The sequence below is a fragment of the Mandrillus leucophaeus genome, unplaced genomic scaffold (genome assembly GCF_000951045.1).
Source record: "Mandrillus leucophaeus isolate KB7577 unplaced genomic scaffold, Mleu.le_1.0 Scaffold171, whole genome shotgun sequence".
Lineage (NCBI taxonomy): Eukaryota > Metazoa > Chordata > Mammalia > Primates > Cercopithecidae > Mandrillus > Mandrillus leucophaeus.
In genome coordinates this window covers 1,064,509-1,078,311 of record NW_012101710.1, presented here as the reverse complement: position 1 = coordinate 1,078,311, position 13,803 = coordinate 1,064,509, and the positions used below count along the sequence as shown (strand labels likewise).

At 48.4% G+C, this 13,803-nt stretch overlaps 1 protein-coding gene across 1 annotated transcript in view; it reads left to right on the top strand.

Moving 5' to 3' along the window:
* SDK1 (sidekick cell adhesion molecule 1) overlaps positions 1-13,803 on the top strand; it is a 707,360-nt gene that overhangs the window by 411,470 nt on the left and 282,087 nt on the right. Inside the window, exons 15-17 of the mRNA XM_011976935.1 lie at positions 2,910-3,057; positions 4,045-4,185; positions 9,518-9,699. Coding sequence (XP_011832325.1) covers positions 2,910-3,057; positions 4,045-4,185; positions 9,518-9,699 — 471 coding nt within the window. The remainder of the gene's footprint in view (positions 1-2,909; positions 3,058-4,044; positions 4,186-9,517; positions 9,700-13,803) is intronic.

Below are 13,803 nucleotides of genomic sequence, written 5' to 3'. Positions count from 1 at the left end.
CTCCTTACCCTACTCCTCCTACTTTCTGTCTCTGTGAATTTAACTGTTCTAGATGTCTCATACAAGTGGAATCATATAGCATTCGTCTTTTTGTGACTTATTTCACATCATATACTGTGCTCAAGGTTCATCCATGTTCTGGCATTTGTCCTAATTTCCTTCATTTAAAAAGCTGAATAGTAGCCATTGTATGGGCAGATCACATTCTGTTTACCCATTCATCCATTGGTGGGCAGTTGGGTTTGCTAGCAATAATACTCAAAATCCTAAGGAAATTGAACACTCGAACGAAGGATTCTTAGCAAAGCAATTTTACTTCTGCACAGAGGGGTGCCTCCTTGGCCGGTCGCCATGAGAGCACACCTGAACAAAAGGCACGAGACCCTTTATTCCTGACGCAAGTCCTGCCCCTGTACCCTTTCCCCGTTGGCTGGGGCCGGGTTGTACAATCTAAACTAATCCCGGTTGGCTAAACTTTTGCTTTTTTTAGATAAGGTGGGCACGTGAAAGAAAGCGGAGAGGAAAGGGGAAGGGGGGTCTGTAATGAGCTAGAAAGTGAGTCCTCTTTGCAAATAAGGAAAGGAATGTGAGCTGGTACTGATAACGCCTGGTACTGTGGCATCTAACAAAGGCAAAAAGGAAGAAAAGGGAAAAGGCAGCGGGGTGGAGGGTACTATAAATTAAAGAATAAAAGATTGATTGAGTTCTTTGAAGAGAAACCTCATCATATCCTACAAGTTGCTTCTACCCCTTTTGGCTACTGTGAATAAGGCTACTGTGAACACAGGTGTGCACATATCTCTTCAAACCCCTCCTTTCAGTTCCTTTGGGTGTATACTCCGAAGCAGAATTGCTGGATTATATGGTAATTCTGTCTGAATTTTTTTGAGGAGCCACCATACTGTTTTCTGTAGCAGCTACCCCATTTTGCATTTGCAACAACAGTGCAATGGAGTGGAATTTCTCCACATCCTTCCCAACACCTGTTATATTCTGTTTGTGTGTGTGTGTGTTTCTAGTAATAGCCACCCTAGTGGGTGTTAGATGCAATATCATTGCAGTTCTGATTTGTCCACTGTTTTCACAGAAGTTCAAACAAAACTGAACACCCTTAAGTGAGAGAGCTCATCGTCAGCTGTGGTCTCCATGCTTCTTTCTTCTACATACCAGTTCTCTTCAGAATGAGAACGGTATTTCCATGGAAGCTGGACTTGGCACGAAGGGGCCCTGCCTTCTACCAACTGAGTCCAGTTGCCCTGATACTGGGAAGGACCTTTCGTCTTCCACATTGACAAACGGCTGTTTTCCGTAAGGGAGACTGCTTGGCAAACCAGATCGCCACGAGCTGCGTGGTGCCAGTGGAAGGATTTCAGGCTCCCAGAGTGAAAAGGGAAGTTGCTGTGAGTTCTTCCATAGGTAACTGGGAATGCACACATTTTGTTTTTAAAGAAGACACACAGAGAGGGGGATCCTCATCAGCTGCCCATTATCCATGTCACTGGAAATCAAAAGCCAGGAACACTGAAATGCCCAGCTGGTGGCGAAGACTGCATTCCCAGAAACCCATTTTTGGAAGCAGCTTTATTTGAAATAACTAAAAAGATTCCATCTTCCTAGCCAACTGGCTTCATGCTTCGGAGCAGCTTAACTTTGTGTTAAGGAATCCAGTGAGCAGATTCTGAATTAGTGATAGACATCTCTGTGTGAGGCCACTGAAGTTGCCTTTGAGAGTCTCATTTTCATTTTGGAGCAATTTATGGCCACTGCTTGTGATAGGTAAGGAGCTGGAGTGCATTTCCGATGAGCTCGCAGGCGCGGACTCGCGAATCCCCGCGGTTCGGGCTGTTGGTTTTTGGAGTAGCGGCTGGGATTTTATGTGTGAATGTTGACATGCAGCTGGTACCGTCTGCAGGCTCCGCCTAGCCCAGCACCGTGGTAGAAGGCGTGCGCCACCTCTTTCTGACCATCTCTAACGGGGTGAGAGGGACCTTAGCACCACTTCAGGTCAGCGAGACAGCTCGATTTCCAAAAGAATTTCCCCCACCCAGGTCTTACTTCACTAATAACTTGAAAATTCAGTTCAGGCATCATCGCAACTCAGAATGGAAACCGACAGCGGATGCTGGAAGTCACTGCCAAGACCTTGTTCATTCCAAGGCATCACTCTACAAAATGATTGGGCTGAAAAGCATGTTTAAACTCTGCAAAAAAAAAAAAAAAAAAAAAAATACACACAAGGGTGTAGGATCTCCAGCAGAACCTTCAGAAACCTTGCCGGCGAGAGCGCATTTGGCTGGCAGAGTCGCTCTTGCACACCTGCTGGAAAGCTGGGTGGGAAGATATTCTAAACTCGCTGTGAATTTCATTACGTCTCTCTCCAGCCAAAGCCACTCAGGGGTGTGGTGGCGTAATGGGTCTGCCACGCAGATGGGCTGCGAAATACACAGCCCATCTGTCTTTATCGTGCTCATTTCCTCTTTTATTAAAATGTTAATGAATATAGTTTTTATTTATCATTCAGTGACATGTGCAGCATCCTTTTCTGGGAGACAAATCTGCAATCTGCCTAACCACGTGAGCCGACAGAGAACTTTCTCCCCTTACATACCGAACACAGGAATTAGGGACGTTTTGGTTCCTTTTAAACCGCCACATGCAGGTTGCACAAAATAATCCCTTTGCTCATTGATGGCGGCATGGGGTGGGGGAGTTTCCTTTCTGGCTTGCAGATTACTAGCCACATGACTGCAGCCTCCGTTTCCACACCTGCTCAATGGGATAAGTATTCCTTCTCCTAGTGCTGTCCTGCTAAGCAAATGAGATGTTCCCTGAGAAGGCCTTGGCATTCACCTCTTATTATTCAGACATGCACTTCTGTGGGCTTGAATTCGTTTTCTTCATTCTTTCAGACTCTCCGTGGAAAGTGCATCTGTCAAATGTTGGCCCCGAGATGACAGGGGTCACCGTGAGCGGCCTGACTCCGGCTCGCACCTATCAATTCCGGTTGTGCGCAGTGAACGAAGTGGGCAGGGGCCAGTACAGCGCTGAAACAAGCAGGTGCGTGAATCCCGCCCCAGGTGGGAGCGCGGAACAGCCAGGGGCCTGAATGCCAAACAGAAGCATCACAATAGGTGGTGGAATTGATCACAGCAACCCACTGGCCTCCCTCAGGGAGACTGCCCAAAACATGAGCAGAAAAGCCTGTCACAAAGAGGGAAACACCGTCCCACGCAGGCTTAGCTGGGCCTTCCTTCGTTGCTGTGAGGCAGGTTTCTTGGATTTTTCCTGTGGCGATCTGGCTGTGCCTACATAAATCGCTCCTGACAGCACAGCCCTCTGTACACAGGAAATTAAGAGCTTACGTGTTTTCCATGTCCTTTGCCCACCCCACTGCCGGGTGGAAGCTGGTGCCACAGTCTTAACAAGTCAACACCCAGCGTGCTGTAAGGGAAGCCAAAGACTCCTCTGTCTCTGCCGAGGCTTTGCGTTCCTGAGCGGTCTTCATGCTCTCCCATCCCTGTGAGGGCCGCCTCTGAAAAAATCTCATTCGGAGGTGACATGGGAAAATGGCTTCATCACATTTCAGCACGCCCTCCCCAACCAACCTGAGCTTTCAGTGGGCTTGACTTGTGGAACAGCTGAGCTCTAAATCCTTTTTTCCCCCAAAACGTGGGAGTTTGATATGAGAAATATTGAAAGAGCCGAAGAAAACAGTTTGGGAGGAGTCTGAGACGGCGGGCCCAGGAGCGGATACGTTCAGGTTTACGGTCTTTCTAAAAGGCTGAGGTGCTGGCGCTACTCACACAGAACAAAGTCACCTCTGCGCCTTCCTCGCTGCTTGGTTAACTGATTTTCTGTTATGTTGATTTGTGGTAACTGTTTCTCATGTCCTTTCGGTTTCGTGGGCTGTGAGTTTTGCTTTTCTTGAAACCCGATTTTCGTGAGTAGTCAGGCTCAAGATTCAGCAAGATAGATGAAATGCAAAGGGGCCCCCCTTGTTTCTAGTACTCATCTCTCTTGTTCCTACCCATCTTTTATGTTTAGGTTGATGCTACCTGAAGAACCACCCAGTGCTCCCCCGAAAAATATAGTGGCCAGTGGGCGGACCAATCAATCCATTATGGTCCAGTGGCAGCCGCCCCCAGAAACAGAGCACAACGGGGTGTTGCGTGGTTACATCCTCAGGCAAGTACCCCGTGATTGACCATCTTTAGGCCGCCATTAGAGCTGAGCGTCAATTTCACGGAGGGTTGCAAACTCTAATGTCTGTAAGAGCCAAACAGGAACCAAAGGAGGCAGACCAGGTGTGAGATGTTAGGGAGTGGTGGAGACTGTGGCAAACTGGAATGCACAGACCAGCGTGAGCAGCCTTACAGAGACGTTCTGTGCATATTCGACCATAAATGGCACACACAAAACTGGTGTCGGGGTAGCATTTTGGCAGGAGAATGGAGGGAGTATTAGGGGTTGGAAGCAAGGTATAATACTCATTGTGCTTTTTTTTTGAGATGGAGTTTCACTCTTGTCGCCCAGGCTGGAGTGCAGTGGCACGATCTTGGCTCACTGAAACCTCCGCCTCCTGGGTTCAAGCGATTCTCCTGCCTCAGCCTCCCAAGTAGCTGGGATTACAGGCATGTGCCACCACACCTGGCTAATTTTTGTATTTTTAGTAGAGACAGCGTTTCACCATGTTGACCAAGCTGGTCTCAAACTCCTGACCTGAGGTGATCTGTCCCTCTCAACCTCCCAAAGTGCTGGGATTACAGGCATGAACCACCACATCTGGCCTCATTGTGAGTCTTTTGATTCCATTTAAGTGTTCAGCCAAGGGCATGTGTTGTTCAATACAGTAATTTTAAATTAAGAATAATTAATTTGATGTAGTTATTAGCCAGTTGTCACCATGCTGGTGTGTTGTTCACTAATGCCAGATCTTCTAGTATTTCCAGAAATTAAAAAATCTACCTTTGTACCTGAAACCTCACAACTTTTAGATGTTGGGAATGAAATCAATATATTTGGAAACAAAGGGCAGGGCTAACGCACACTTCTGCGGGCCAGATGTGGCTGAAGGGCAGCCAGGGTGCTATCTTTGCTTTATAAAGGACAGTTAGGCTTCTAGAATTGTTGGGAACACTGTATCTGAACTTGTCTGTGTTTGAGAAAAGAAACCTCCTTTGCCAAAACTGCTAATTTTAAAATTGCCCTGAACGTGATATTCGCAGTGGTCTGTTGACACAAGTAATAGTAAAGCAGAATTGCATGATAATTATTAAATCTCTTCTAATAGATTGCAGCACTGTGGACAGATTTGTTAATTTTGCCAGTGTTACTGGGGCAAGAACAGTAGGTATCCCCTTATTCCCTTTCTGGGCTTGTTCCAAGTGTCTGATCAGTAAATAGTGGCTAACAAAGGTCATCAGCAGACAGATTTAATTTCTTAGATAAATGTAAGAAATTGGGAAATGCTGCGTCTTCAGCTTCATTATCCTTGTGTATGAAGGGCAACACCTTCCATATATATGTGTGTGTGTGTGTGTGTGTGTGTGTAGTCATCCATTCATCATTTAATATGTGTTTTTCTATATGCCTGGAATATTTGCCTGTCAAAATCAATTTGCCACTGTTTTCAAGTTTTTCCTCCAGTGTTGAGATTCTCTTCTAAATGTAAGCCAGACGGTGACCCACCTGAAGTGGTTTAAATGGGCTATCCCCAGGGGTACACAAAGAGCTCCAATCAATAGCAAGGTCCCTTTTGTCTCCAGGCTCCAACTGTCCTTCCTCATTTCAAAGAAGGGGGAAGAGGAACTTGCAGTTCTGTCCCCTTGGGGTAAGGGCCGTGGGCTCTAGTTCCTGTTAATCCCCTGGGACAGTTCCTAATTGCCTGACCTCTTCCGTTCCAGAAAATAGCCCCGTGTCCCCGCCGCCTGCCTGAGGCCAAGGGCTCCTGTGGCACTGCTGCTCTTGCCCCTGCCTTAGCCATTCCTTCTCGTTCTGCACCCATCCACTAATGAGAATAATTGGCTGCCCTCTCTACCCAGCTGCACAGGCTTGTCATCCCTCTGTCTCTGCCTTTCTTCAGCACGTGCAGAAAGAGTTTCCTTAGGCTGAAGCTGTCAAGTAATGACTTTAAAAGTCATCCCACACAACCAGGCCCAGAGCACAGAGTTTAATAAAATCTCTCTGATGTTACGAGGCCACGTCAGGGACTGCACATTTCTCTATTTTGCGGGATTACTACCGTTAAAAGGATTTTCTGTGATGGGGTCAGTAGAGTTGGGTGCTAGGGATGAGGGCATCTTCTGTATTTGCGGGAGCTTAAATCCAAAAAGCCCTAAGATGAGGGTGTGCACTACCCTAGGCCTGTGAATATCAAAGTTTTCAGAAATTAAAGAGCCATGCCAAAATGAATTAGCTTAGAAACATTTCCGTATAATCCTCCAGTCTGCACATCAGCTCTCTGTTTGTGAGTGTGTATCCTCCAGGGCACAGCCTCTGTGTCAGATCCGAGGCACAATGCAAGGAAAGCAAAGAGAAATAAATCACTTCCGTGGCTCCAGCCATAAGAAGTAGTTAGGATGCGTGTGCAGTAATAAAATATTTATAATAATAGGCAGGGTGTTTCTTTGAGAGGAGCATAGGGGTTATGTCCTTTAAAAACATTCTCCTGTTTATTTCTGTATAAAAAATCATCTTGTTCTAGCTGAGATGGTCTCCTGGGCAACATATCCTACCAGCAAGAGGAGGCTGCCCTGCACTTCCGTTATTAATTGTGACCTTCTTACACATCCTGTGACTATTACAAAAGCAGTCGGAGCCACTGGTCAGAACGGGCCAACATGCCTGTTCCGGAGGGGAGCACAGGCTCTTCGGAAGATGTGAAGTCTGCAGTTTGTTTTTCACAGTGGTATAAAGAGTGGTCCCGGAGAAGATGGGTGGCTCATGCAGGTGTAGTTTCTTATAACTCACAGTTATCTCTTCCATACTTCTCAGTAGAAGAGCCGTGTTTAAAAATATATATATATTTAGGGAGTGCTTTACACCTTCACATCTCTTGTACATTCAGTGTCTCCTTTGACTCTTGCAACAAGCATGGAAATGCTACCGTCATTCCCACCTTAAAGAGGTGGAAACCAAGGCTCGGAGAAGTTTGGAATTTTCCCAACACCACCCAGCTCCTGAGTGGTTGTTGAGCAAAGTCTTCCGATGCTGGTTCCTCGGCTCTTCCCTGGACTGTGCATTGTGTAGCGTTGGGTCCACACAAGGAATCCTTCTCAAGGGCCATCCTCGTTCTGTCGTAGTGATTACAGACGGTGCTTGGGGCCACCATGCCCAGGCTACTCAGGTGCATGGTGTGGGCACGGAGCCAGTTTCTACCTTTTCCCAAATGGCTGTCTCAGTCACATTTGTTTCAAGAGTTCATCTTTTGTAGATGGTGAATGTAAGTGGAAATGCCTGTCACACAGGTGAATCCATGCCAAGCCTTTCTCCCACTGGCCCACTGCCTTGAGGACCATCGTGCTATGTCGGCGACCTGAACACCCCCTGGGAATTGCACGTGTACTTGGTTGGTGCAGGTCGTTCAGTAAAGGAGTCAGAGGTGGACACATTATGAAGCCAAAACGTGGTTTGATAACTTGACTTTCATTTTTGCCCATCACGGAATAAGGCCGTCCCGTCCCTGAGTCTCCCACCAGGCAAGCCCAGGGGCCACTTGCTCCTTTCAGGCAAGAGACAGAAGGCAGCCCGGTACCTTCTTGCTATTCAAGGGACATCTGCTTTTGATCATTTGTTTTCTATCAAACAGGCCCCACCAAGTGCACATGGTCGGCAGCAAGAGGGAACGAGAGGATGCTCTCTGAAACTCCTGATTTTCAAGCCGTCCTTCTCTTGGGAAAGTTATTTTACATTTTAGGGCCTGAATTTCTGGGTTTCTTCTCTGCTTCGATGTCAGCAGCCTTACTGATGTTCCGGTCCACGCGTGTCGTCTTGGCTCCTTCCCCTTCGTGCTCAGGTGCCCTGCCCCCATGGGACCACATAGGTAATGGACATGGAAACTGCAGAGCCACCGAGCTCAGAGATCAGCATCCTGCAGGAGCCTGAAGATTTCCACACACCGTGAAAAGCCAGCAGATTTGCTGCCACTCAAGTGTGGGACTGTGAGGCAGAAGCCACTTCTGGGATAGAAATCAGAGGCTCTTGGAAGCTGCAGGATGACAGGGCAGTCACTCCTACTGGGTTTACCCAGGGGTGCTGATCCAGGAAGGCTCAGTAAATTACCTGAGTCAGTTCAGTGCATTAACTTCTATAGACCAAATCATGGAGAAACGTTTGCAATCAAAATAATACGATGACAGATCTTCTCACAGTACACACAACAGTTTCCTAATTTATACATCCTAAGTCCTGAGTTGTGTATATTGTCTTCTCTTTTATAAGCACTACTTGAAATTTCCGCCTTTCGTACACTCAGAACGTAGTACCCAAGCGCCCACAGAGGTCTTCTACAAAGCAGTTTGTCATACTCAGCACTGCACTGGTATTTTAGAAGTTTCAACACCTTTTCAAAGCCGCTTATTCCAGTTCTGGGATGCACTTGGACAAACCCGCAATTCCTAAATGGAACTCTGTCCCTGGAGACCACGAGACGGTGTGCCGCCCGCTTCTGGAGCTCTGTCCCTGGAGACCACGAGACCGTGTGCCACCCGGTTCCGGAGCTCTGTCCCTGGAGACCACGAGACCGTGTGCCGCCCGGTTCCGGAGCTCTGTCCCTGGAGACCACCAGACCGTGTGCCGCCCGGTTCCGGAGCTCTGTCCCTGGAGACCACCAGACCGTGGGCCGCCCGCTTCCGGAGCTCTGTCCCTGGAGACCATGAGACCGTGTGCCACCCGCTTCTGGAACTCTGTCCCTGGAGACCACGAGACCGTGTGCCGCCCGGTTCCGGAGCTCTGTCCCTGGAGACCACGAGACCGTGTGCCGCCCGCTTCTGGAGCTCTGTCCCTGGAGACCACGAGACCGTGTGCCGCCCGGTTCTGGAGCTCTGTCCCTGCAGACCACGAGACTGTGTGCCGCCCGGTTCTGGAGCTCTGTCCCTGGAGACCACGAGACCGTGTGCCGCCCGGTTCTGGAAGTCTCCCCACGTTCAGACTCACAAGAGGAAAGTGTTTCTCAAACTGATTTACAGCAACTCCCCGACGGAAATCATGTCTGGAATTTTTGGTCCTAAGTCACTGTAGTCCCTAGACGAGTTACATGTAAAAAGCTGTAATTTTTTCTTAACCGTAATGTAGTTGAAATGTCAGTTCCATTTTGCGTTGAGCTTATAATTACTGTGAGATTAGAGCACACTTTTCAAAATCATTGAGTTAGGAAATAGTATTGTTTCGGGCTGACCTCTCAGCTCTGCTCTTGTTTATTTACTTCCATTTCCCCGTCACCCTGAGGAATAACCGTGGGTAAACACACTTCCCGGGTTCGGTTATTTCCTGATGGTGATGGGCTTCCTTCGTGGCACAGGTACCGCCTGGCTGGCCTTCCCGGAGAGTACCAGCAGCGGAACATCACCAGCCCGGAGGTGAACTACTGCCTGGTGACAGACCTGATCATCTGGACACAGTATGAGATACAGGTGGCAGCGTACAACGGGGCCGGCCTGGGCGTCTTCAGCAGAGCCGTGACCGAATACACCTTGCAGGGAGGTAAGCTTGTCTCCAAAACCACGAGGTGGTGGGATCTTTGCTGGGGAATGGGATTTGCAAAGTTTGATTGGAGTATGTTAGAAAGAAAAACAGAGAATTCAGTCCCCTAGGGAGCGTTTACAAGAAAATTCATCACATATTTAATGGGATCTCTCTAACTATTCCTCAACGAAAGCAGAACCGTAGACGGGAGACAAATGCTATTCCAACTGCTTTTTCAGGGACTCAGGAGTTTCTGTACATGCCCTTTAGTGGGTGCATCTAGTCTTGAAAAGCCTGTGGAACTAGATTGTTCTAAATGGATTGATTGTAGATTTTCGAAGGAAAGTTGGCTGTGGAGTTCTGTGTGACACTGTGAGCATTTTTCAAAGAGCACGGTGATGATTCACAGTTTTATTTTTAACAATGGAACGTGATTATTGGTCATCGGATTTGCAACTTGCTACTTTCTTTGGTTGCCCTTTCCAGTTACACAAGCAAACAATCTACTAGGTCAATAAAAACCGCCCCCACCCCTGGAAAAAATGACCAGACATAAACGTCATAAAGCCAGTGGTTCTTAAATACACGTGGTGAGGCCCGGGCGTGGCATGGCAGGCCTTCCACAGCATCTGGTTCCTCCGCTGTTTTCTGAAGGATTCAGATCTCAGCCCCAGGAGGAGCGAGTGTTGGGAGGTCTCCGCATCTGCATTTCACTGTTACTGCTCTTAGCAGGAATAAATAGACCCTTTCCCAACGCAGCCTCATTTGTCCCACAGCAACCCAAATCCTTGCCCAGGGAAGTCATTTTTCTACCGAGTCTAAAACCCTTTTTCACTCTGCGATTTATGCCCTCGCCTGATTCACAGGTGTGATTTTATTTGCTTAGGCATTTTTATTGCTACCAGACCTTGACCTTTTTCAAATGATAAGGTTTCTGACTGACCACTTCTCTCCCCAAATCATGCCAATATCAAGACCTAATGTTCCTTGATATTACATGCTGTTATTATCATCCCGTATTGATTGGCTGTCTGTTGTCATCTGTAAGTCCATAAATCCTCCTTTATAAATTAAGTGCAGTCAGTTCTGCCTGCACAGTGACTAGCAGAAATATTTAAAATGCAGGACAGCCAGGAAGGACCTGTTCTTGTGCAAGTAAATCTTGATTACTCATTCGAGAAGGAAAATGGCTGAAAACCTGGACAGTTAATGTTCGCTTTAGTCTATTTAATCAAATAACAATAAATGTAGAAACACTTAAAAAGACTCCTATCGCTATTAGTAATCCCTTGTTACTATTAACCATGACTGTTTCATTTTATTTCCGGTGCATTTGAGTTCTGCATGGGGCAGAGGGAAGCGGATCTCCACCTAATTGAGAAGGCCTTTGAGGCTTTGGACTCTGGCTTTTATTCAGTTGGCATTGGGGAACCATGAAAGGCTTAAGATCTGTGAGTGACATGAGCAAAATGCTACATTAGGAGGCGGAATCTGTGCGTGGGTGTGCAGGGAAGGTGGGAGGCAGGGAGCGGAGAATGGCAGCAGGGACTCCAGAGACAAAAAAATGAAGTGATGAGTGTCCCCCAGCTCCGAAGGCTGGCAATGAGAAGAGATAGGGATGTGAGTTTGGGTGGGACGCCATCGTTTTCAAAACAGCTCGCATGGATTCTGGGGTCGTGCCTTCCAGCAACCCTGTAAATGAATGCAATTTGGCCCCACAAGCACCTCCCAGTACCTCCTGTACAAGAGGGCTGGGTATAAAAACAGGAACGGAGCCCAGACCCTTCCTCAAAGTGTGAACAGTTTATAGGAAAGAGCAGGGCAAGTTTCATTTTCAGGCACCTGTTCATAGGAAGCTGAACATTAGCTAGTTGGATTTTAGTTGGTCTGAAATCACACAGCCCACAAAGGCAGAACCAGCACTGACATCCAGGCTTCCGAGACAAGGCCGCTGTTCTCTGAGTGACATCGGCTGCCTCTAATGTCACTAGGACTTGAGAGGAGATTTCAGCCTGGTTGATGAGGGATTGTGCTTAGACTGGTGGGCTAGGGTGCAGGGTTCCCCCTAAGATGGTGGCACAGTAGGTGGGTTCTCACCTCCATGTCCAAGTAGTCTTCTGGATAGGGAAATTACTAAATTATGCTTTGCTCTGGGAATGAACTTTTTCCCGTATGTGATGAGAACCTGACTTCGATTAGTCCAAATCTGGTTCATCATCTATACTTTAAAAAAAAAAAAAAAAAAACACTATTCATGAGTGAACATTTGTAACTAATGCTGTACGTGCAGTTTCCCGTCTGCAGCTTGGCTTCTGTGGCAGCACCATGCTTCCCTTGCTTGGGTGTTTGACATTGAGGGTTGACATACAGAGCCCCTCATGGGTCTCGGGGCACCCAGCAGACACAGTCGTAATTCCTGTCTTCGTGTCTTCTTCATGTCTTCCGCCTCGGCACTCCCAGCGGCACCCTCGTATGGAAGTGGATGGCCCTACCTTCTTCCCTTCTAAGCCCAGTGTGGAAACGCAGGTGGGCCTGTCCTCCCTTTGAAGGACTCAGCCCTCCCTCTCTGGATGTTTCGGACTCCCGTGTGCTCAGTGGGATGGTAAATGCCCCTGGGGAATCTCCCCAGAGCTTGCTGGGATTGGGCAGGTCGTGTCATACTTTTCTTCCAGACCCTGGCTCCAACCCTAAACTTATTCCTCAGCCACTAGGACAAACATCTCAGGCTTGTGACAGCCTCGGAGACGCCGGGCACCACCCACCTGACCCTTCTTTGTTCGAGGGACATGCTTGAGTCCCAGGATAAATTGGGGATGATAACACTTACCAGAGCATTAGGACACTGTCCCTTGGATGTGGCTGGGATCAGGCATGTGGCAGGCAGCAGGAGGGGGTGGCCCATGGTCTAGTGGACAGGGCTGGCTCCGCTGGCTGCACAGCCTCGATGCCTCGGTGTAACTGCACTTATCCCTCAGCGCTATTCAAGGACCTCCCAGCCAGCCACATCGCCCCTGAACAGAATGAAGCGAGGGTATGAATTCTGTCCCAAATCCACGTTCCTGTCTGTGACAGGACATGGCTAGGGGAGGATGTCAGACCACCAGTCTGGAAGGGAAGGGAAGGGAAGATGGGGGCAATGCTTGCCTGGCTCTGGAGGGGAAGACGCAATGAATGGGATGGAAAGGGATCTGCCTAAAAGGTGGCACATGAGGAAGCAGAGTGACAAGAGGGACCGTGAATGCATCAGGGGGACAGTGGTAGGGGCGCAGTGAGCGCAACGTGTTTCACACACACGTATATATTCACACATCTTTCTGGATACGTGAGCCCCAGAAAGAGCCCTTCCCGGGAGTCCATCCAGGCCTCACTCCGTGTTTACTACTAATGTGCCTTCAAGAAGCACCTGTGCCATTCTGCGCCTCTAGTTTTCATGTGTAAAACTGTGGCATTTACACCTGTCCTGACTCAAAGAGCACTGTGAAGAGAAGATGAGATACTACATGAGAAAAGGCTTTGAAAACGAGGAGACATCACACACATGCGGGCAGTGTGGCTTCGTCTGTTTTCGCTTTTCCACTGTGATGACGCTACATCACACTAGAGTATTTGAATGCTTCCACAGGGGCCATCACACAGGTAGAGACCTGGGGGCCATCTCCCTGCTGACAGTAAAATCAAACCCAGACACTCAAGATTTGATGTGAGTGCCTGCGGTGTGCGTGGAGCTGTGGGACAGGCCCTGACCCCGAGGGTAGGGAAGATATCTGGTGTGTCATCATCCTTGGGGACCTGCAGTCTGGCCCCAGAGGCGAGACTGACATTCATGAAATAAGAGCAGGAAGTAGAAGAGAGATCAGCCTCACTCATGCACGGTCACCCCTCGGTTATCTGCAGATCGGGGTACTGGGCGTGCTTTGAAGAGTCCTGAGTTAATACCCAGAGGAGCGGGCTGTGGACACAAGGCTGTGCCTAAAGAGGCTCTCCCTGTGACCCACGTGGCGGCAGTACCTCAGAGTTTGCAGCTGTGTGTGTGGCTTTGGAATGGTGTCTGGCTGCTCACAACAGACCCACAGTGACAGGAGCTTAAACAGGGTGGAGCTGTGTTTTCACTTCTCTCACATC